This window comes from Ahaetulla prasina, chromosome 2 (assembly GCF_028640845.1).
Source record: "Ahaetulla prasina isolate Xishuangbanna chromosome 2, ASM2864084v1, whole genome shotgun sequence".
Lineage (NCBI taxonomy): Eukaryota > Metazoa > Chordata > Lepidosauria > Squamata > Colubridae > Ahaetulla > Ahaetulla prasina.
The window spans coordinates 118,182,544-118,203,381 of NC_080540.1; the positions used below are offsets into that span (position 1 = coordinate 118,182,544).

At 42.5% G+C, this 20,838-nt stretch overlaps 1 protein-coding gene across 7 annotated transcripts in view; it reads left to right on the top strand.

The window, feature by feature from the left end:
- The window catches only part of ADGRL1 (adhesion G protein-coupled receptor L1), a 167,567-nt gene extending 150,423 nt beyond the window's left edge, over positions 1-17,144 (top strand). For 5 of the 7 annotated variants that reach the window (XM_058165641.1, XM_058165643.1, XM_058165645.1 and 2 more), the window contains 6 exons: positions 5,174-5,342; positions 6,517-6,645; positions 6,818-6,914; positions 7,280-7,408; positions 7,746-7,763; positions 9,780-17,144. In XM_058165641.1, the coding sequence (XP_058021624.1) occupies positions 5,174-5,342; positions 6,517-6,645; positions 6,818-6,914; positions 7,280-7,408; positions 7,746-7,763; positions 9,780-10,558 (1,321 nt within the window). In that variant the 3' untranslated portion in view covers positions 10,559-17,144. Of the gene's footprint in view, positions 1-5,173; positions 5,343-6,516; positions 6,646-6,817; positions 6,915-7,279; positions 7,409-7,745; positions 7,795-9,779 lie in introns of all 7 variants that reach the window. The other 2 variants (XM_058165648.1, XM_058165646.1) reach the window with 2 other exon arrangements.
- The last annotated feature ends 3,694 nt before the right edge of the window (positions 17,145-20,838 follow it).

Here is a 20,838-nt window from a genome sequence, read left to right on the forward strand (position 1 = left end):
GGAGAAAAAAAGAATGCCAAGATGACTACCAAACTAAATTTAGGGAACTGGAAGGAACTGTGAATGAGGAGTGTGATATGATATTCCCCTCCCCACATTTCATTTGTAATACATGGATAAAACCAGAGGGTAATAGCAGAGGACAAAAGTAAAAGAAGCAGCTTTATAGTCATCAGCATGATTGGATAAGGATGAGTAAGAAAACAGAGCCCACTAAGCAGTTTTTTGACTAGTAACATCTGACACACACAACCTCAATCAGAGAACTGGAAGAGATTTTTTTTTATTTTCTCATCTCATATCTTCTCACCCATTTCTTTCTGGTTCACTCTCTGCCATCGGCAAACATCACAGAGGAAGTCTTCCCTTCATTATATATACAGAAAAACAAGTCCCAATGTTCAGTCACACACACTTTCTCTTTCCTCACTCCTGAACTTACCCTTGGGAGAAAACCTATGAAAAACAGTTAATAAATTCTTTCTTAGAGAGCAAAGAAGAAGACAGTACTTCCAGGACCGTTAAGGCTTGGGAATATGAGTTGGCCCTGGAGAAGTAGTAATTTGTTCCTGCAATTTTTACCTTATCTTGGATTTTATAATCACTGTCTCAGGCTGTTGTTCAGGATATAAGTCATTTAAATCTCACTTAAGGTCCTTCCAGTTCTTCTCCTTGTGGCTTCTTGTGTAAATGAGCACTTTAGGGTATTTTTGTCATAAAATGTGCAGCACAAGCAGATTCTGGTCCATTTAGTCAGTAGCTCCATCTCAACAAGCATTGAGTCCGTCCCTTAAAAGCCACGTTCACCTTCTCAAGGCAGCTTGCCCTATGTACAAAGTTGAAGAACCTTTTCTGAAGGTAGGAGGAAGATATGAGTAGTGAAACCCCAATGTTATCAAGGTTCATCTTTTTTTAATAATACATTTATTTTGTTTATCAACAAAAGTAAAATGCAAAACAGGAAAACAACATATATACATATATATATATATATATATGTAGGTCTTTGGTTATTCGGGCTTTCTCCCGCGTAAAATTGGAAGTGTCTTGGCGACGTTTCGACGAAGTCTCATTCGTCATCTTCAGGCTTCAGCTTCGTGCTTCTGGGAGCAATGTGTGATTGCAGCTGTTTCTTCCTTTTTAACTGCTAGTGGGGGTTTGAACTGATTGGGTGGGAGCTTGGCTGTGATCTGATTGGATGGGTTTTTTTTGTGCTCTGATTGGCTGGGGGTGTGTCCTGTTTGGGTTGGGGCTTGGTTGTGCTCAGATTAGTCTGAGTTGCAGGGGGATTTGAGCTGGTGAGCTGCATTGCTGCAGCCCACCAGCCCAAACCCAGCAATGCAATGCAGCTCACCAGCTCAAACCCCCCTGCTCACAGCAATGCAGCTCAGTTAAAGTTAGCAGTTAAAAAGGAAGAAACAGCTGCAATCACACATTGCTCCCAGAAGCACGAAGCTGAAGCCTGAAGAGGACGAATGAGACTTCACAAAATGTCGCCAACACTTCCAATTTTAAGCGGGAGAAAACCCGAATAACCAAAGACCTACATACAAATACCCGCAAAAACCTCAGGAAATATATATATATATATATATATGTATGTATGTATGTATGTATGTATGTATGTATGTATGTATATGTATATATATATATATATGTCTGTCTGTCTGTCTGTAATTCGGTTTTCTCCGCGTAAAATTGGAAGTGTCTTGGCGACGCTTCAACGAAGTCTCATTCGTCATCTTCAGGCTTCAGCCGTGCTTCTGGGAGCAATGTGTGATTGCAGCTGTTTCTTCCTTTTAACTGCTAGTGGGGTTTGAACTGATTGGGTGGGAGCTTGGCTGTGCTCTGATTGGATGGGGTTTTTTTGTGCTCTGATTGGCTGGGGGTGTGTCCTGTTTGGGTGGGGGCTTGGTTGTGCTCAGATTAGTCTGAGTTGCAGGGGGATTTGAGCTGGTGAGCTGCATTGCTGCAGCTCACCAGCTCAAATCCAGCAATGCAATGCAGCTCACCAGCTCAAATCCCCCTGCTCACAGCAATGCAGCTCAGTTAAAGTTAGCAGTTAAAAAGGAAGAAACAGCTGCAATCACACATTGCTCCCAGAAGCACGAAGCTGAAGCCTGAAGAGGACGAATGAGACTTCGTCAAAATGTCGCCAACACTTCCAATTTTACGCAGGAGAAAACCCGAATAACCAAAGACCTACATACAAACACCCGCGAAAACCTCAGAATATATATATATATATATATATATATGTATGTATGTATGTATGTATGTATGTATGTATGTATGTATATGTATATATATATATATATGTCTGTCTGTCTGTCTGTAATTCGGTTTTCTCCGCGTAAAATTGGAAGTATCTTGGCGACGTTTCGACGAAGTCTCATTCGTCATCTTCAGGCTTCAGCTTCGTGCTTCTGGGAGCAATGTGTGATTGCATCTGCTTCTTCCTTTTTAACTGCTAGTGGGGGTTTGAACTGATTGGGTGGGAGCTTGGCTGTGCTCTGATTGGATGGGGTTTTTGTGCTCTGATTGGCTGGGGTGTGTCCTGTTTGGGTGGGGGCTTGGTTGTGCTCAGATTAGTCTGAGTTGCAGATTTGAGCTGGTGAGCTGCATTGCTGCAGCTCACCAGCTCAAATCCAGCAATGCAATGCAGCTCACCAGCTCAAATCCCCCTGCTCACAGCAATGCAGCTCAGTTAAAGTTAGCAGTTAAAAGGAAGAAACAGCTGCAATCACACATTGCTCCCAGAAGCACGGCTGAAGCCTGAAGAGGACGAATGAGACTTCGTCGAAACGTCGCCAAGACACTTCCAACTTTACGCGGGAGAAAACCTGAATAACCAAAGACCTACATACAAACACCCGCGAAAACCTCAGAATATATATATATATATATATATGTATGTATGTATGTATGTATGTATGTATGTATATGTATATGTATATGTATATATATATATATGTGTCTGTCTGTCTGTCTGTGGTAATTCGGGTTTTCTCCCGCGTAAAATTGGAAGTGTCTTGGCGACGTTTCAATGAAGTCTCATTCGTCATCTTCAGGCTGGTGTTTACTGCTTCGTGCTTCTAGGAGCAATGTGTGACAGAGAACAAGAAAACGGCAAAGCCCCCCTCCCATGTATAAAAGGCACCACAGACAGAATCAGCAAGATCCTCCACAAATACAACATCAAGACAGCATTCTGCACAAACTGAAAAATATCCACCATCCTAAGAAACCCCAAAAACAAAATTGAGTTAGAAAATCAAGGAGTATATGAAATCCCATGCACCACCTGCAGCACCACATACATCAGACAAACCAACAGAAGAATAAGTGCACGCATTGAAGAACATAAGAACTCAGTGAGAAAAGAGGAACCAACTTCTTCCCTGGTCCAACATCTTAAAGCCATAGGACATAAAATTGACTTTAAAAATACCAGAACAATCGCCAAAACTGAACACTTTAACAACAGAATAATCAGAGAAGCCATCAAGATAGAAAAATGCCCACACAACATGAATAAACGAGATGATATCTCCCACCTACCAGCCATTTGGAAACCCACCCTTATCAACAAACGAGTCCCTAACATGAAGAATGACGCAAGACCCACACTCACAAGTGCCACACAGCATGTCACCACCACACATCCACGCGGAAAGCAGACTCAAACCCACACCGATGATGAAGCACGACCATGGACCAGAAGCCAGACTGCAGATGCATCATAAGCCATTTCAAACCCCTCCAATCCATACGTGCAGCAGACTGACACCCAGCATGAAGATGTAGCACGACCACGAACGCGAAGCCAAACAAAAGCAATGCAGCTCACCAACTCAAATCTCCCCGCAACTCAGACTAACCTGAGCACAACCAAGTGCCCCCACACCCAAACAGAACACACCCCCATCCAATCAGAGCACAGCCAAACCCCCAACCAATCAGAACACACCTCCACCCAATCAGAACACCGCTAAGCTCCCAACCAATCAGTTCAAACCCCCACTAGCAGTTAAAAGGAAGAAACAGCTGCGATCACACATTGGTCCTAGAAGCACGAAGCAGTAAACACCAGCCTGAAGATGACGAATGAGACTTTATCGAAATGTCGCCAAGACACTTCCAATTTTATGCAGGAGAAAACCCGAATAACCAAAGACAGACAGACAGACAGACAGACAGACAGATATATATATATATGTGTGTGTGTGTGTGTGTGTGTGTGTGTGTGTGTGTGTGTAGGTCTTTGGTTATTCGGGTTTTCTCCCACATAAAATTGGAAGTGTCTTGGCGATGTTTCGACGAAGTCTCATTCGTCATCTTCAGGCTTCAGCTTCGTGCTTCTGGGAGCAATGTGTGATTGTAGCTGTTTCTTCCTTTTTAACTGCTAGTGGGGGTTTGAACTGATTGGGTGGGAGCTTGGCTGTGCTCTGATTGGATGGGGGTTTTTTTGTGCTCTGATTGGCTGGGGGTGTGTCCTGTTTGGGTGGGGGCTTGGTTGTGCTCAGATTAGTCTGAGTTGCAGGGGGATTTGAGCTGGTGAGCTGCACTGCTGCTGTTTGGCTTCGTGTTCGTGGTCGTGCTACATCTTCATAGTGGGTGTCAGTCTGCTCCCAGAAGCACGAAACTGAAGCCTGAAGATGACGAATGAGACTTCGTCGAAACGTCGCCAAGACACTTCCAATTTTACGCGGGAGAAAACCCGAATAACCAAAGACCTACATACAAACACCCGCGAAAACCTCAGAAAACATATATATATATATATATATATATATATATATATATATATATATATATATATGTATGTATGTATGTATGTATGTATGTATGTATGTTTTCTTAGGTTTCGTATGTATACACACACACACACACACACACACACACATCTAGCACTAACAATAACAAAAAAGAAAAAAAGATTGGTGTACAAAGAAAAAAGAAAAAAAATGATCCAAGTATCAAATAAATTTAACATCAATCCACCCTGGCTGGATGCTGGGGGGTGGGGGAGATGAATTCTCCTCCCCTTTACATAGTGGGTCTACAAATATATAAACTTTCCCATCCCTATTTATTTAATATTAAATAAGCAAATATTCCAGGTGAGGGGAACCAATGCCCATCTTGAATTTACTAGTCTCTCTTTCTACAGGTCTTGGGCACTTGGAGCCATTACTCTACTTTTTCTCCTGGGCCTCACCTGGGCCTTCGGCCTCCTCTTTATCAACAAGGAGTCTATTGTCATGGCCTACCTCTTCACTACCTTCAATGCTTTCCAGGGCATGTTCTTCTTTGTTTTTCATTGTGCACTGCAGAAAAAGGTAAGTAGTCCTCGTATTGAAGAACATGACACAAATCAGAATGGGAGGTTGAGGAAAACCCACTGGAGCTGATGCTGCATTGACTATAGGATACTTTGAATCTGCAATGACTAGTTATGAATTGAACTTTCTGATAAAATAACTTTATTCAAACATAGACAACCTATGACAGCTGGTTCATCATTTTTTTCAGAGATATTTCCTTACCAGAGCCCTCAATATCTTTAACAATGGAAGAGCTTCTAATGTTCTTAAACAATTCTTTAAAATTCAGGAGACAAGATTCAGAAATGCATATATCTTGAAAGTAGCCCATGTTGAAGTGTATAGCACATTCAAACCTCAGAAGTTGATCACAGGAAATGTTTTATAACATTTTTATTATGTCATAAACTGCTTTATAATAATTTTATGTCATAAAATGTTTTATAAAATTTGCCAAATTCCAGTTCCACAGGAGTCATGTGTTTTGGGTACATTCAACCTTGGTTGAAAATGTTTTGCTTAGTGAAGAGTTACAGACAAAAGAGATATACTATAATATAGATACTAATCTTAATAATTAGCTGATTAAGGCATCAGATTGGCACAGATTTTTTATATGAATAAAAATTCTAGTTTTGAACCTGGATGAATTAAATCATGTACAACTCATCATGATTTGTGAGAAAAAGCATATTTGACTTTTTCAGACTGTGTTTGTTATCTGGGTTGGGTGGGTTTGTTGTTGTTTTTTTTGTAATTACTACTCTTTATTTTAAAAATATTCCTGATAAATTGAGATACCTTTTTAGTTTATACATTTTTCCTTATTTAAGCAATTAAGTCAATGTTGCATTTCTAGTTTTGTATGATGATAAAGATTGTTTCTGAAAAGCTAAGAATAATTGCTAAAACAACAGAATGGCATGAAGTGTTCTTGTGTTACTGGGAATTATTCTTATCCACACCAGTCCAAGGATATTGTGTAAGTATTCTGTCTTTCTCTTGTTAATGTTTGTAAGCGTAAGTAAAAAAAAAAAGACAGAAGCAGCAGCAGAGGAAGTTCCAGGTGCAATATGTTGCCAGTTGGACCCCTCTTAAGGCATAGTGCAGTGCATGGCTTGTCTGAAAGCAGAGTGGAACAATGCATTTTCGCCCTTTCCTTTTTTCTCTTTCCCCTATTTTCCATTAGGTGCACCGGGAGTTCAGCAAATGCCTGCGACATGCATCCTGTTGCCTCCGGAGCCAACCAGGCGCCACACTAGGCTCCCTCAAAACCTCAGCTATCCGCAGCAACAACCGTTACTACTCTGGAACACAGGTAAAGTCTGTCAGGGATTAGTGCAAATCAGTCATTGAGCAGACAATTTAGGTAAATCTAGAGGGTTTAGCCAAACTAAAGTTTTTGAGAAGACCAGGGTATGAAAGTAAGATGAATGGGGAAAACAGAAAGATAAAGTTCTGTTAAATCCAGAATGGGGTTGTCTTTTCAGAGCCGAATCCGGAGAATGTGGAATGATACTGTGAGGAAACAGACTGAGTCCAGTTTCATGGCAGGTGATCTCAACAGCACTCCGACACTTAACCGAGGTGAGTGGTCCATCATTTCCAATGAACCTGTCCTAAACCAGAATGAGAATCTGCATCTGTACATGTGAAGAGGAAAATCAGTACCGCTGAGTAAGAAGATCTCTTGGCCTAAGCGGGCAGTTACGAAGCCCGCTCTTCAACTCCTAACCTAATACTCTGCATTGATTTCTTCTGAAGTAGCCTTTTCTTTCTTAGCTATCTCTGGATGTCCTCACGAGAGAATGATAGAGCTCCAGTCTAGCTTATATTGTAGGGATCATTCCTCCAAAGAGCTTCTTTATGTTCTACAACTCTTTGCCACTCACCACAAACTTTTTCTTGTGTCCTGCAGAATCCTAACACTTGTGCATACACTCTCTTTGCAGGTACAATGGGGAACCACCTCTTGACCAACCCCGTGCTGCAGACACGGGGCGGGAGCAGTCCCTACAACACACTCATTGCTGAGTCTGTGGGCTTCAACCCTGCCTCACCCCCTGTCTTCAACTCTCCAGGTAAGATAGCCACCCTCTCGAAGGAGAATCCTTCTTTTTCATTCCTGAGTTTGTGGTTGGAAAAAGGTCCTGCCTCCATGCACCTAGTAAATAGAAGGGACATTATACAAATCTGGACTACAGAACATGCATTGTATACACTGGGGGAGAGTCTGCAAAGGTTGGATTTGAGACTTTATCCATGCAAACCACATGCTCTTCCACCAAACTCTGACCAGTGGGATGTGAAGATTATGGATCATAACTAATATTCGACAAAAAGCTGTGGCCATCTGGGTAACTCCCTTTTCTTTTCTTTCCTTTCCCCTTTTTCTCTCCTAATCGATGCTGCCTCCAGGGAGCTTCCGAGAGTCCAGTACGTCCCTCCTTTCCAGTTCCATTTCGCAGTAATGTTTCCTTCATTGCTAGTTTGACTGGCAGGCTGGGGTGGGCGCGCAACAGGCATGGGCAAGCGTGTGCCATTCTATCTGTTGGCTGCAGGGAGTGCTGGCTCTGGGAGGGACTCTTCGGGCTTTACTTTTCCATGTCTTTATCCGTGGGGAGGCCACACGGTTTTTGCAGTACTAGCTGTGGGCACCAGATGGAGCAAGTAGCACCCACAGAGCTCCAAAATACCCAAGCTAACCAGTCTCCCAGTCATGCTGGGTTAAAGCAGTGGGCCCAGTTGATCTGGCTGGGGCTCCCGCCCTAAAATATCTCCTTCACTGCTAGAAGATAGTTTACTCTGTTGCCTTTCAGCATCTTTCTTCTGTGGGCAAAGAGGTGGCATCCATACTGCATAATGCATGTGGCTGTGCTTGGCTAAATTAGGCATTTCCCATATGGCTGCTTTCTTCTCCATCACCCTATAAGTTATGCACAATTACACTTTTCTACACACGGAGACCCTTAAACACCTAAAAAACCTATTTGACATATGTAAGTGGGCATTGCTCACAGATGCAGCTGTTCTAACACAAGCATTTTTAAATCCCGTCCCCTTGAATCCTGAGCGATTTACACACAGTCAAAATTTGCGCACAACCAAAAGAGAAGTGAATTGCAAGTACCGACTGAAGGAAAAAGAAAATCAAAATTATCCAACTTCTATTTAGAAACACACCTTCTTAATGATAACAGCTTTGTATGTTTGTTCTTTGTTTTAGAATACAACAAAGTCTAATTATCACAGTGACTCTATGCTTCTTTTTAAATCTATGGAAACAAGGAGGCTGTTAGATTTGATGATGGAAGAGATGGACACAGCTCTTTCAGTAACAGCTCTTCATTGGTAGACCAGTACAACCCAACAGAGTCTGGCAATGTCCTCTTTTATAGAGGTCTTAACCAATAAGCTTTAAGTATTTTCCCGCCTTTTTGGAGGACCTGAGTGAAACTTATAGCTCACTTCTTATATGGTACATAACAGAGGCAATAAAATGCTATTTCATACATGCAGCCATCACTTCAAACACTTCAGGAAATATTTGAGCCTTGCTTATTTAGGGAGTGACTCCTTTACTTAGGAACAGCAACTCCCTATCTTAACAATTTAATGTTTTCTCAAAAGCTTAGGGATTATCCCACATTGTGTATAGTCTGACAATTTTTTTTCCCAGTGGTGCAGTTATGTAATTTGATATTCTAGATTTGGGGGTTTTCTGGGGGAATATTTCATTAGATGAATACTTCTAAATGTTGTTAACCAGCTTTGTGGCTTTGGGGAGTTGGTATCTGTTGTATCGGTGCCGAAAGCCCTACTCTGAAGGCTCTTCAGCCAAGAGCAAATCAGTAAAAACTAATTTGGCATTCCCCATATGGCTGTTTTCTTCTCCATCACCTTCTTCTGTTTAACAGGAGTGGGTTTGGTTAAGAAGGTTCCTTGTGTCTTCCAGAGGATGGTAGAAATAGTTAGATCAAATCTTCAGAGCATCTTGTTGAAATAAAGGAGCCAGTATAGAACTCTGAAATAAGCCTTTTTTTCCCTCCTGAAATGTGCTGACCAGTTCAGCTCAGCATAAATTGTCTTTCCAGCAGCAGCTTTAGATTCACTTCTCTTGGCTTTTTTTTTTTTTTTTTGCAGAGGGTAGAGGTGGAGTCAGTTTGATGCTACCTTCTTTCTCTGAACACAAGCCAATTATCTTGGGAATCATCCCACATGATTCCCACCCGGGCAATTCTCTTTTGTCCCAGCACAAACACATCCATAGCGCTTGTGTGCCTAAACATTCATAAGTTCATGCTGCTCAGCTGTCTTTCATACGTTTCCAGTGAACAGCTTGCCTTTTAATGTACATCTTGGAGTTACTGCTTCGACTGCCCCCAGAAGGTGCGCAGGGCCTCCCTCCCTATTTTCTGCCACTAATGCCCCTATCTGTGCTGCCCCTTACAGAGCACCCCCTGAACAACAGCCGAGACGCTTGTGGCATGGACACCCTCCCGCTCAATGGCAACTTCAATAACAGCTACTCCCTCCGCAGTGGTGACTTCTCCGCCGAGGGTACCAAGATGGCTGATTGTCGACGAAACCTGAGTGATGCTGCGGCCTTTGAAAAAATGATCATCTCTGAGCTGGTGCATAACAACTTGAGGGGGGGAGGCAGTGGTGTAGTCAAGGGAGGCGGGGGCTCTACTGAGACCTCCAACCCCCCTGGGCCTCCTCCCCCTCCCAATGTAGTAGCAGGGGGAGGGGGAGCCAACAATGAGGATGACGCCATTGTGCCTGATGCCCCTTCCTTGACACATGAGGAGAACATGGAAATTGAACTTATGTATAAGGCCTTAGAGGAGCCACTCTTGCTTCAGAGGGCACAGTCCATCCTCTACCAGAGCGACCTGGAGGAGTCAGAAAGCTGCACAGCTGACCTGACAGAGGGGGGTGACGGCCAAGCTCCTTCACCCAACAGGGACTCATTATACACCAGTATGACCAATCTGAGGGACTCCCCGTATCCGGACAGCAGCCCTGAGGCAGTTGGGGAAGTGCTTCCTCATGCCCAAGCCATCAATGAGATCTACTATACCAACCGGCCAGCCTTGGTGCCACGCAACCAGCTCCAGGCCTACTACCAAGTCCGGAGACCCAGCAATGATGGGTATTTGGTCCCAGCAAGCTTAGAGAACCCTGCAGTGGAGGGAGATGGCCAAATGCAGCTGGTGACCAGCCTTTGAGGGGCTGAAAAGGGACTTAAGGGACCATACCTCCTAACCCCAACATGGCATCCTTGCTGTGACCTGAACATTTTCATTTTTTGCTGGAGAAATGGTGGGGAAGAAGAGAATGGAGCAGGCTTGGGGATGAGTAGAAGAGAGAAGGTGGAAGAAAGAGTGGAGGCAGAGGTCTTCTCCAAAGGGATGGGTAGCCATTTTATCCAGCTATCTTTCCATCCACTTAGTTTTCCGGACAGAAAGTGAGGCATTGCCGATTAGAAGATCTCCGTTCCTTTTCCAGGCAAATGCAATGGAGGAAAGAGAGGCAGTGGCTAGGCAAGATGATCAGACTTATGACAATACCTTCTAGGAAATGGAGGAGGAACAATAGATTGAGAAAGTTTGAAAGTTGAAAATTAATCTTTACTGCTTCAATAATCAAAGCCATGAGGGTGCTGTGTGCAGAGAATGGGGCACATGGAGAAATACCCTGCACCCACTCTCCACCCTCCCTTCCCCATGACTTTATTGGCTTGTTTTCAACAACAAGAAAACACGAACACAAAGGCATACGGCCTTCTTAGGGCTTAGATGCAGCCAATGCCACCACCCTGCCCCATGTCATAGGAAGAGGTACACGTGGGGGGGGAAGGAAGGAGTTGTTCAGTTGATGCTAAGACCACAGCTAGCCTTCCAGTATTTGTTGGAAAGCCCACAAGTTATCAGTGGGATTTCTATTGGCTCCTTATTTGTTGCCTCTGAGTGGCAAGACTGCAGGAAAAAAATGATCTTCCTTTTTTCCCCCCTTTGTCTTTTGAAAGCTACATAGATGTACTTAAGCTGCAGCATTGCTTCTGGGGAAGAAGGAGGAAGTAGCACTAAACTGGCTTATTTTCATTTTTGCTTTACTTTTTGTTGCCACATTTAACAGTCATTCCCCCACCTCCCTTTTAATTTCTTCTCTATGGCACCAAGCTTGAAATCATACAAAATACAGATGAGGAGGGATGGAATTAAGGGCAACTGTCAGCTGGGTCAGTCCCTCACCCAATCTACTGTGTTCCTTCTCCAACATGATGCAAGAAGAATCATCTTCCTTCTGTTTCATTCCTGCCTGTGAAGACGCAAAAGCAAAAATCAGGAGTACTTGCAATGCAAATATGGCTGCCATCCGAACATATTTGGGACCATGCGGGGAGATTGAGGAGTGTTGAACTCTTTTTTTTTTCCCCCCCAAACTGGATGGATTGTGTTTTTCAAACAAACGAGAAAAACGAAACAAAAACACTAACCCAGACTGCACTTTTTCCCCAAAGGAAGAAATAGCAAATCTCCCTCTTCAAGCACAACTCCGACTTTTCTCAGCAGCTCTCGTCCTGGAAGAGCTGGAGGAGGAACCGGTCTCACCTAGAGGCACCATATCTCTGGCGGGCGGTGGGCAGGGTGAACGGGGTCTAAGGGAAGGGGGAAGGGATATCAGTTGAAATGCTGTAAATAGGAGATCCTCAAAACAACAACAACCAAGAATCGATTTACTCACTTGAAAAAGGAAAACTACAAACCAAGGAACTTTTCTGTCTGGGTTTGAAATATATCTATATCTATATCCTAATATATATAGATATATAGCACTCCGCTCTGCTCTGGCCCCATGTGTATATGGGAGCATTAAAGGGGAAGGAAAACCCCTGTTTGATGAAGACAATGGGGGGTGGGGTGGAGCCTACCAAGAGCAGATTTTTACAATCAAGGAAAAAAAAAACATTTTGGCACAATTTTTATGTAATATATAACATATACTGCGTCATTTCTGTGACCTTGAAGCATTTTCCCTTTCCTTCCAGATGAGGTACTTTTTTCATACATCCTGATGAAGTTGGTTATTTTCTCATTAACTGACACTTTGCAACTGTGGGTGGGGGGAAAAAAATCAAAGTTTTTACCGCAAGACCCAAAGATGCTGTAGTTCTGCAATGCTGTAGGTGCCAGGAAAATCCTTTGCTTTTAGAAATTTTAGTAGCAGGGGTGGGCAGGATAGTGTTTCATTTCCTTTTTCTTTTAAGAAGCCACACTACGCGTATTTATTTGAAACATTCAGGCTAGCATTTGCCAGGTGACATTCTATCAAAAAAGGGAAGTGATGTGTGGTTTCACTGGCCGGAACTCAAAGCCTTCAGTGTTTTGGTTTCATTTTGTTTGGCTTTTGATCCCCTGAGAGCTGGTAGATCAGTGACTGTTCAAAAGCAAAAACAGAGAATCAGCTGTTTTTAAGCAAGCTTTCTAGATAGCTTGGGCTTTCTCTCACAGCATCAGAGAGGAAGATGAACCGTTCTCCGGTGTCTTGTCCCTCTGTCTCTTACCTCACTGCCAATATTAACAATGAACCAACCATGTAAGATCCTTAGATGCTTTGGATTTTACCAAGGGGCAAGTCTAATCCGGATGCATTTGCATTTACAGTTCCTCAGTTTTCCCCTGGAGTGTGGCTCGACTAGATCTTTCTAACACTGGGGGACACCCCCAAACTGTCCTGGAATAATTTGGCAGGTGGGGAGGAGAGAAACCAGTAATCCAAATACTGTAGAAGGTTATTTGCCAGCAGCAACAAAACATGTAGGTGAACTGCATTCCGTCGCTTTACATCTAAGATCAATGGATAGTTCTCTGGAGTGCAGAGCTTGAGCTGGCGTGTTTTCAAATCTACGCATAGTAGAACTAGGTGGAGTATTCCGCATAAAACCTTTTCCCCCTGCCGATCCAGCTCACAGTAATAGCCACACTCCTGTATATTAAGTCACAATGAAATTGGCACTTATTAAAGGTGTTCAAACATCTTTTGCTTTATTATCCAGATCATGAGTTCACAGGGCACAAGGGAATGGATGGCAGGGCTTTTTGTGCTATTGTATTACTCATTGGTATGGCGGCGCAAGGAATGGAGAGGCTTGGCTAGGGTTGCTAACAAACCCTTCAGAATCCAAACTTCTCCTGCCACAGTTTTGATTTTGCTCCCAAGTGTGATTAAGTGAAAATGAGGTCCCACTTTCATTTCCCTGTTGCACAACTGTGGTTTTGATCAGTCCCCTTCCAATACCAAATGGCCTTATTCACCCTACATCCCTTTGCTGCGTTGATCCGAGGAAGGCTCTGGGTTCAGGAACCTCCTTGGTTTTTATACCAAGAGGTATCTCCGTGCGGAAACCTCGCATTAAAAGCAAAATGAAAACAAAGAAACCAAAGACTGCCCTTGTTCTCCCTGTGAAGAGTTGAAGCTATGAGGATTGAATTTCTGGCAGCCCAACATAAAGCTTTGCACTTTCCTGCATGTTAGGTGTTCAAGGTCCATTCAGCTGGTGAAAAAGGAAGAAATCAACAGGCAGATGAGTTAGTATCAGTGTTATTGCATGCACTATCCTGGTATCAGAGAAAACATGGGAAGAGGGGCTGCATTGATAGGAGTTGCGATAAGGGGATTTTGGGGCCCAACTCAATCATTGTCAGCTTTATACAGACAATAAATACAGACAAAGGAACAGCCTTTTCCTGTTCTCACACTTGGAATTTTACATTGCCCCATTCTTTGAATGCTCGTGTCCTCCATGCAAAACACTACTATTCTGAACACAGAATGGACACAGAGACAGGTATTTTAAAATTAAGCTGAAGAAAGAAGCCCCAAAGAGTTCTTTATATTAATGGGAATGAGCAGAGACACAACTAGCTGTAAGCAGACATGGAATAAAAGGGAATAGGGGCCATATGTCACCCAGTTGAGCAGTGCTTCTCAACTTCAGAGGCTTTCTGAGGGTGGACTTCAACTCCCAGAATTCCCACCCAGCGTAACATACTGTCTGGAGAATTCTGGGAGTTAACATCCACACATCTGAGTTGAGAAATACTGGTTTAAAGCGGCAGTAGTTTCATGTAGGAATATTTAAGGAGAGGGGGATTAACAGCATCACAATGTCCTAGATGTAACAAAACAGTACAAATGGTAAGTTCTAGTTTAATTGCCCAGTGGTAGAATTTTTTAAATGGTTTTGTTTTGATTTGGAGAACAGGCCCAAGGATCGTATCAATAAGCTGTGGGAATCCAGATATGCGATTTGCAGAAACTAGTTTTAGAGCAGACTGAACTTATTATAATTTAAATGGAGGACACCTCCACGCTCAATATTTCAGAAGCTAACATGCCTGGGCTGCAATTATATTTAAACATTACGCCTCTTTATTTATAATCACATGTTATAATCTTTTTCCTCAGACTTCTGAAGTTTCCCACTTCTTTGTTCTTACAGCTCTTGGGAAGTGGGCAGGGGAATGTAAAAGCATCCAAAATAATAATATGCTCTAAATAGGGTTTTACCATAGGTTATATAATGGCACTGTGTTGCTTGCTGCTCCCTAACACTGAAGTTGCTGATACCATTGCACTTTCCACCTTGAATCCAAGACCTTGTGTATATGTATCATTCGAATCTATTAGCAGATTGTAGAGAATTGGTCGGTGAATATAATTTCCCTCTGCAGTAATATTACTTCCTTCAAAATGGCAACAGCATTTAATGGGAGAGTAAAGAGTTTTGCTTCTTAAGATTTTTTCCTGGGGACCACATCATTCAGATTCTCTTGCCTCTTTCCAGCAACATACACTAAAGTAGGACACCACTGAGTCCTGTTGTGCTGCTTCCAAAAAATTCTGTGTCATTCTGTCCGAAGTCCTGGATTGAGTTGGTCAGGGAGAGTATCTTTAGCTTAGGTCTTGTGCAAATTAATATAGTACAGATACTGAATTGTCATGTCATTGTACAGGAACCTCTTTATATTTGTCTTTTATTTTATAACACTGAAATCTCATTCTGGAGGTCACAGGAAGGAATGAAAAATATCAAATGTTTGAAGAAGAAAACCAGGAGATAGGTATTGCTCATCATGAGTGCTTAGGAGACAGTAATTGCTACTTCCATGCTGATAGCCAGAGAGGGCATAGGCTTCCTGATGAGAGCCTGCTCAGCTTCCCATTCAACAGTTGTTTTAAATGTCTCTGGTTGTTCTGTGCATTGCGTTCGTTTCTGCTTGCAATCCATTAATTGAAGGGCCTGGACTGCAGTTCTCTTTCTCTACACTTTTGTCTAAAACTTATGCAAATCCGTGAGCTCCGCTCACTTTAGCAAAAGTATTCAGCTTTTCCAGAGCCATTTCTTATCACTGCCTTGGTGCAATGCAATTAGATGTGCAAGTTAATCCAAATTGTCCCCCCTGGCCTTCAGGCCAGCATAGCATGGAGGATATGGGCCATCGTATGGACTATGTTTTCCATTCTTCTGAAGATGGGTGGGGAAGTCAGCCCTTACCAGCTACACTGTTGTCTGCTCATCTGTTTTCTCTAAACCTGGCTGTCTGCAAGTCAACACTAGGGGCACATATGCATAAGCTAGTTCAGGACAGCACTACCTCTAGGGCAACTTTAGAACTCAGACTCTGCTGCTCTAAATATCACTCTTGAGCTTAATCACTGGAAGCAGTGGCACACGCGCTCTGTTCCCTTTTTGTGTGAGTGTGAAATGCACTTCTTTCTCTGCTAGGAACTCTCAGGCTGCTTCCAAAGTCTTCATGTGTGAGACTGAAGGGTTATTATTTTGCAAAGTCCATGTGAGGACAGCTATAAAGCCTGAACCAGCAACCAGCAGCTCTCAAAAGTGGAGAACTGCTCATCCTTCTCAAATTTCACAAACAAGACTGGTGTTCAGATAGGATCTCTGTTTAAGGGGAATCAATTTTCCTACTATTTGATGAGGAAGAGTCTTCTGTTGGCTCCTTATCCCAGCAGCTCCTCACTTGAAACTGGTCTTGTTTTTAAGATCCTATGTGCCAGCCTGTGCCTCTTTCTGTGTGCTGGGGTGCCCTTAAAGCAAGACCACCAGTGAAAGCTCTTGTGTCAGTAGATTAGTCTACCCCAACAGTGCTGCTGGCTGGGGATGATGAGACTTACACTGTCAGGGAGAGACTGGGCTGGGGAAGGTTGCATTAAATGTTTCTATGTCAAGCAAGCACAGCAGTGCAAGAGAAGTGTTTGCACTAGGACAGGGAGGGGATGTGTGACAGCTGAAGAGATGATGGCGGCACACTCTGGAGAGCTTCACTCTGGTTTCCGGTTCAAGCCACACTGCCTCTTTGAAGCTGTCCCATCCCAGCCCTTTCCCTGCCTCCATTGCTTTCCCAGTTCAGTTTCCCTCCAGGTTTACCGGTGAAGCCGTGCCTTTTGAATGGTAGCGTGAAGGAAGGCCTGGGCCAAGAGGTCAGGGCTAGTGGGGAACAGTTTGACTCATGCTCTCCTACCTTGGTCCCTCACTTCCCCTTCTTCCCCATGGTGCTGATCCATTTCTATTTCCACTCCATTGCTTTGGTCTAGTACGTCTCTTCTTCCTTTCCATTTCTCTGTCTTTCAGTTCCTTTCCCTTCCCTTCAACATGCCAAACCAATTTTGGGTCGAGTGCATTAAACAGAAAAAAAATATATAATGAAAATTTTAAAAATATTTAAAAAAATGGAAACTTGTTGAGTTACAAAAAAATTAAAATAATAAAGGAAATACAATTTCTTGGAACTCTAGGTGGCTGTGAATTTTTTTCAGTGTTAATTTGTTCAGGAGAACAAAGCCAAGCCTCTTAACTAACAATTTAATCTAACATCATTCTTCTGGGGGTTCTACAACATGCCAAATCTTTGTGTCGGTACTGAAATAATGACGCCTCAATCAGGGTCATTCATTCTAAGGATGAAACCAGTTATTGAATGTAACATTGTATTCTAACATGCATGGTTTTTAAAAAAGGTTTGAGAATAGTCTTGTTTTCCCAGCATCTGTTCTATTTTTATTTTTTTTTAATGGCCAGAATTGACTAAACATATTTTGCCTTGTTTTGTCTGGATAAGAACTGAAAAGTTGACAAGAGTCTCTTCCCATTTCACAGCTTTAAATCGTTGCTGCTTTGATGAAAACAAGAAGTAGGAAGTAGGGAAAGGGACACAACTCAGTGGTACGGCCCAAACAACGGTTCCCATTTGTTGGATCAGGAAAGGCCTCAGTAACTCAGTTGTAATGCTGCTGATCTGGAAAAAAGCACCAAACTACCGTAGAAGGGCTACAATTTGGTTCATAATAAGGGAAACCTCTGCGTTCTTAAAGGAGCTAAACTGTCAAAATTGTTCTAGCTTGTTGGGGATTTGGAGAGAAAGAAAAACGTCTGGATTGTCAACCCTGTGGAGGGGGGTCTCTCTCCACTTATTTTTCTGCAGGAGACTGACAGGAGAACTTGGCATGTCAAAGTAACCATGGCCTGGACTTATTGGCTGTTGTGCTACCCTTGCCATCCTGCCCCAGGGAGACCCACCACGATTCCTCATTGTCCTAATTGAAAACCCTGGCTGTGCTCAGGAATTCCCCCTCCATGAGAAGACTAGGAGAGAAGATCCTGTGGCTACTCATTGTTAACTCCCAGACTCCTCAGGCATTCTGTCAAAGGGAAGGGATTCTGGGTGTTATAGTTCAGGAGTATCTGAAAGGCCTCAGCTTAGACTTCCTCTGTGCAAGGAGCTGCTGTTCTGTATTCTACCTACTCCACAACTATCTCTGGAGCCATTTTTCTTTCCTAGCAAAGCACGCAGAGCAGCCTCCGCTCTGGAGCTGCCTTTGTATGGATTTTAACCTCCTGCTCAGTTTGTCTCTGAACAGATTACTTAGACAAAAAAAGGAACCTGGTGCCTGTGTACTGATTCCCATTCCATTATGTCTCTTACCTCATGGTGGGCTCTTTTCAGGGGAACACACTGAGGACGAGAGCAAAGGAACTGCTAAATGTGCTAGTGATACGAAAAGAAAAGGGAAGGAACTGCACCCAACTGCTGCAAGATTCATTTTTCTTTTGTTTTTTATGGAATTTTTATTGAGAAGACAGTTATACAGAATTAAAAACTACGGAAATGTAAAGAAATAAGGAGAAAAAAGAGAGGAAAAGAGAAACAGTAGGAAGTAGTAAAAGTAAAAAAAAAAAAAGGAAGGAAAAAACAAACAAAAAAGGGCACCAGACTAGAAACCAGGAGATTGTGCGTTCTAGTCTTACTTTAGGCACAAAAACCAGCAGGGTGATTTTGGACCATTGCCCTTCTCTCACCCCAACTTACTTCACAGGACTGTTGTGGGGAAAATAGGAGGGGGAAAGTATTAAATATGCTCTGCCTTATTTATAAAAACAAAGGGAAGATAAAAAACCTCTTAAATGAGTGCTTTCCGATCTACTTTACAGCAGTTATAAACATGATTGTTAGCATTTTGACCTTTCCAGTCTTGGTTCCCTTTTTCCTACAAACAATCCTTTTTTAATCAGTAAATCCCAAGATCATCAATTCATTTTTATTTATTTTCAACAAAAAGTCCATAAACGGTTTCCATCTTTTATCAAAGTAATTATTCCTTCCCCAATCAGATAAATCAATTTAGCCATAATATTTGTATTCACTGCAGAGTAGCTCAATTCTCACTGGATACTAACCTGCATCTCACTAAACCAAGGTTTACTGCATTAATGTAATTGGCTGGATTCATACATTGAACAATAAACTAAATACGCTGGCTGGATTTACACATGATACTGAGATACAAACTAATCAATCATATTTCAGTGCTTTGGACCATAGTTTAATGTTGTTTATACCGATACCTAGCAACTTTTAAATATTTTTTTAATCCCCTCTGTATTATTTCTATAAGTAATGCAAGACAGGGAGCATACATAATACTCTTTCCTCCTATTTTTCCCACAACAACTCTCTCTTGGGTTCAAGGTCCAAGATCACCTAGCTGGATTTCACGCCTAAGGTAGGGCTAGAACCAGTGGTGGGATTCAGCCAGTTCGCACCACTTCGGGAGAACCGGTTGTTAACTTTCTGATTAGTTTGGTGAACTGGTTGTTGGAAGAAATAATTAAGGCAGAGAACCAGTTTTTAAATTATTTGAATCCCACCTCTGGCTAGAACTCATAATCTCCCAGTTTCTAGGCCATCACCTTAACCATCACATCAAACTGGCACTCCTTGTTAGAAGCTTCTGCATGCAAAACAGGCAACTTACCATTGATGTATGATCCTGTCTTAGATAATTAAGTTGCATGCCCTTGAGTCAAGAATCCTCCAAAGACAGAATAATGCCCAGCTCTAATTTGGAGGACAGCTACATATCCACAATGGAGGACATAACCTATACTAAACTTCAGGTCATGAGCCAACCCCCAAATTTTAATAATCTTAAATCTATGTTGTGTGTATACCAATATGGTACACTGATCACTTCGTATGGCTTGGAGCTCTGTTCAGCATAACTTCTACCACCATCTCCTTTTCATGCCACAGACTCATGGGGTAGTTTGACAATGGCACAGAATGGAGCTCTGAGCCACGTGCGCAAACTCTCCATTGATTTAGACCATGTTCAAGACATACTGTAGAATTTGTGGTGATAATAATAATGGCAATGGCAGTAGATCTAGCAGTGATGATGGTGGTAGTGGTAATACTGCTTTTGCCACAATACGTTCCCTGGTTCTGGCCTTGTAAAGGATCTTTCTATTGTGAGGAACAAGCTTCATTTTACCTTGCAGGTGATGTTCAAGAGGGAACTTATTCTGTGATGATGCAGCTGATGTAAATGCAGCTGTAAGAGGGGATGGGACACAGCCAATTCTCAGCACTTCATTAAAAGGTTGCACTGCAGCTTCTTAAAACATTTTAAAAGCTGCAAGGCAACCTTTCTGTGCCATTCAATCTCATTTAACTACAACCCTTATAGTCTTGAGCCAGCATAGCTATTTGCTGAGCTAATGGCCACTGTGGTCCAATCAATCTGGAGGGAACTAAGCTGAAAAAAGGCTACATTAGAAGATATATTTCCTTCCTTCCTTCCCCTTTTTATCCCTACAAGCTACTTTCCTAATTCACAAGAGCAAATACCACCTTGAAGTGCATGAGGAGAAATGGAGATTGCATTGTGGGTAGCAAATTATCTAGCATTTCGACCCTGAGTCAAACATGAATTATATTACACCCCTCACCTGCATTCATAATGAGCAAATAGTGCATGAGATCCCATCATGATAGTTTCAGTCTCATCTGAAATTCACTGCAGCAAGCAGAGTATTCATGTTGGCTAAACTGCCAATATCCTAAATCTTTATGTAGTTGGGATTTGGCCAGGATATCATTCCCCATTGGCTTGTGATTAAAAAGAATGCAGCTACTATATTCTG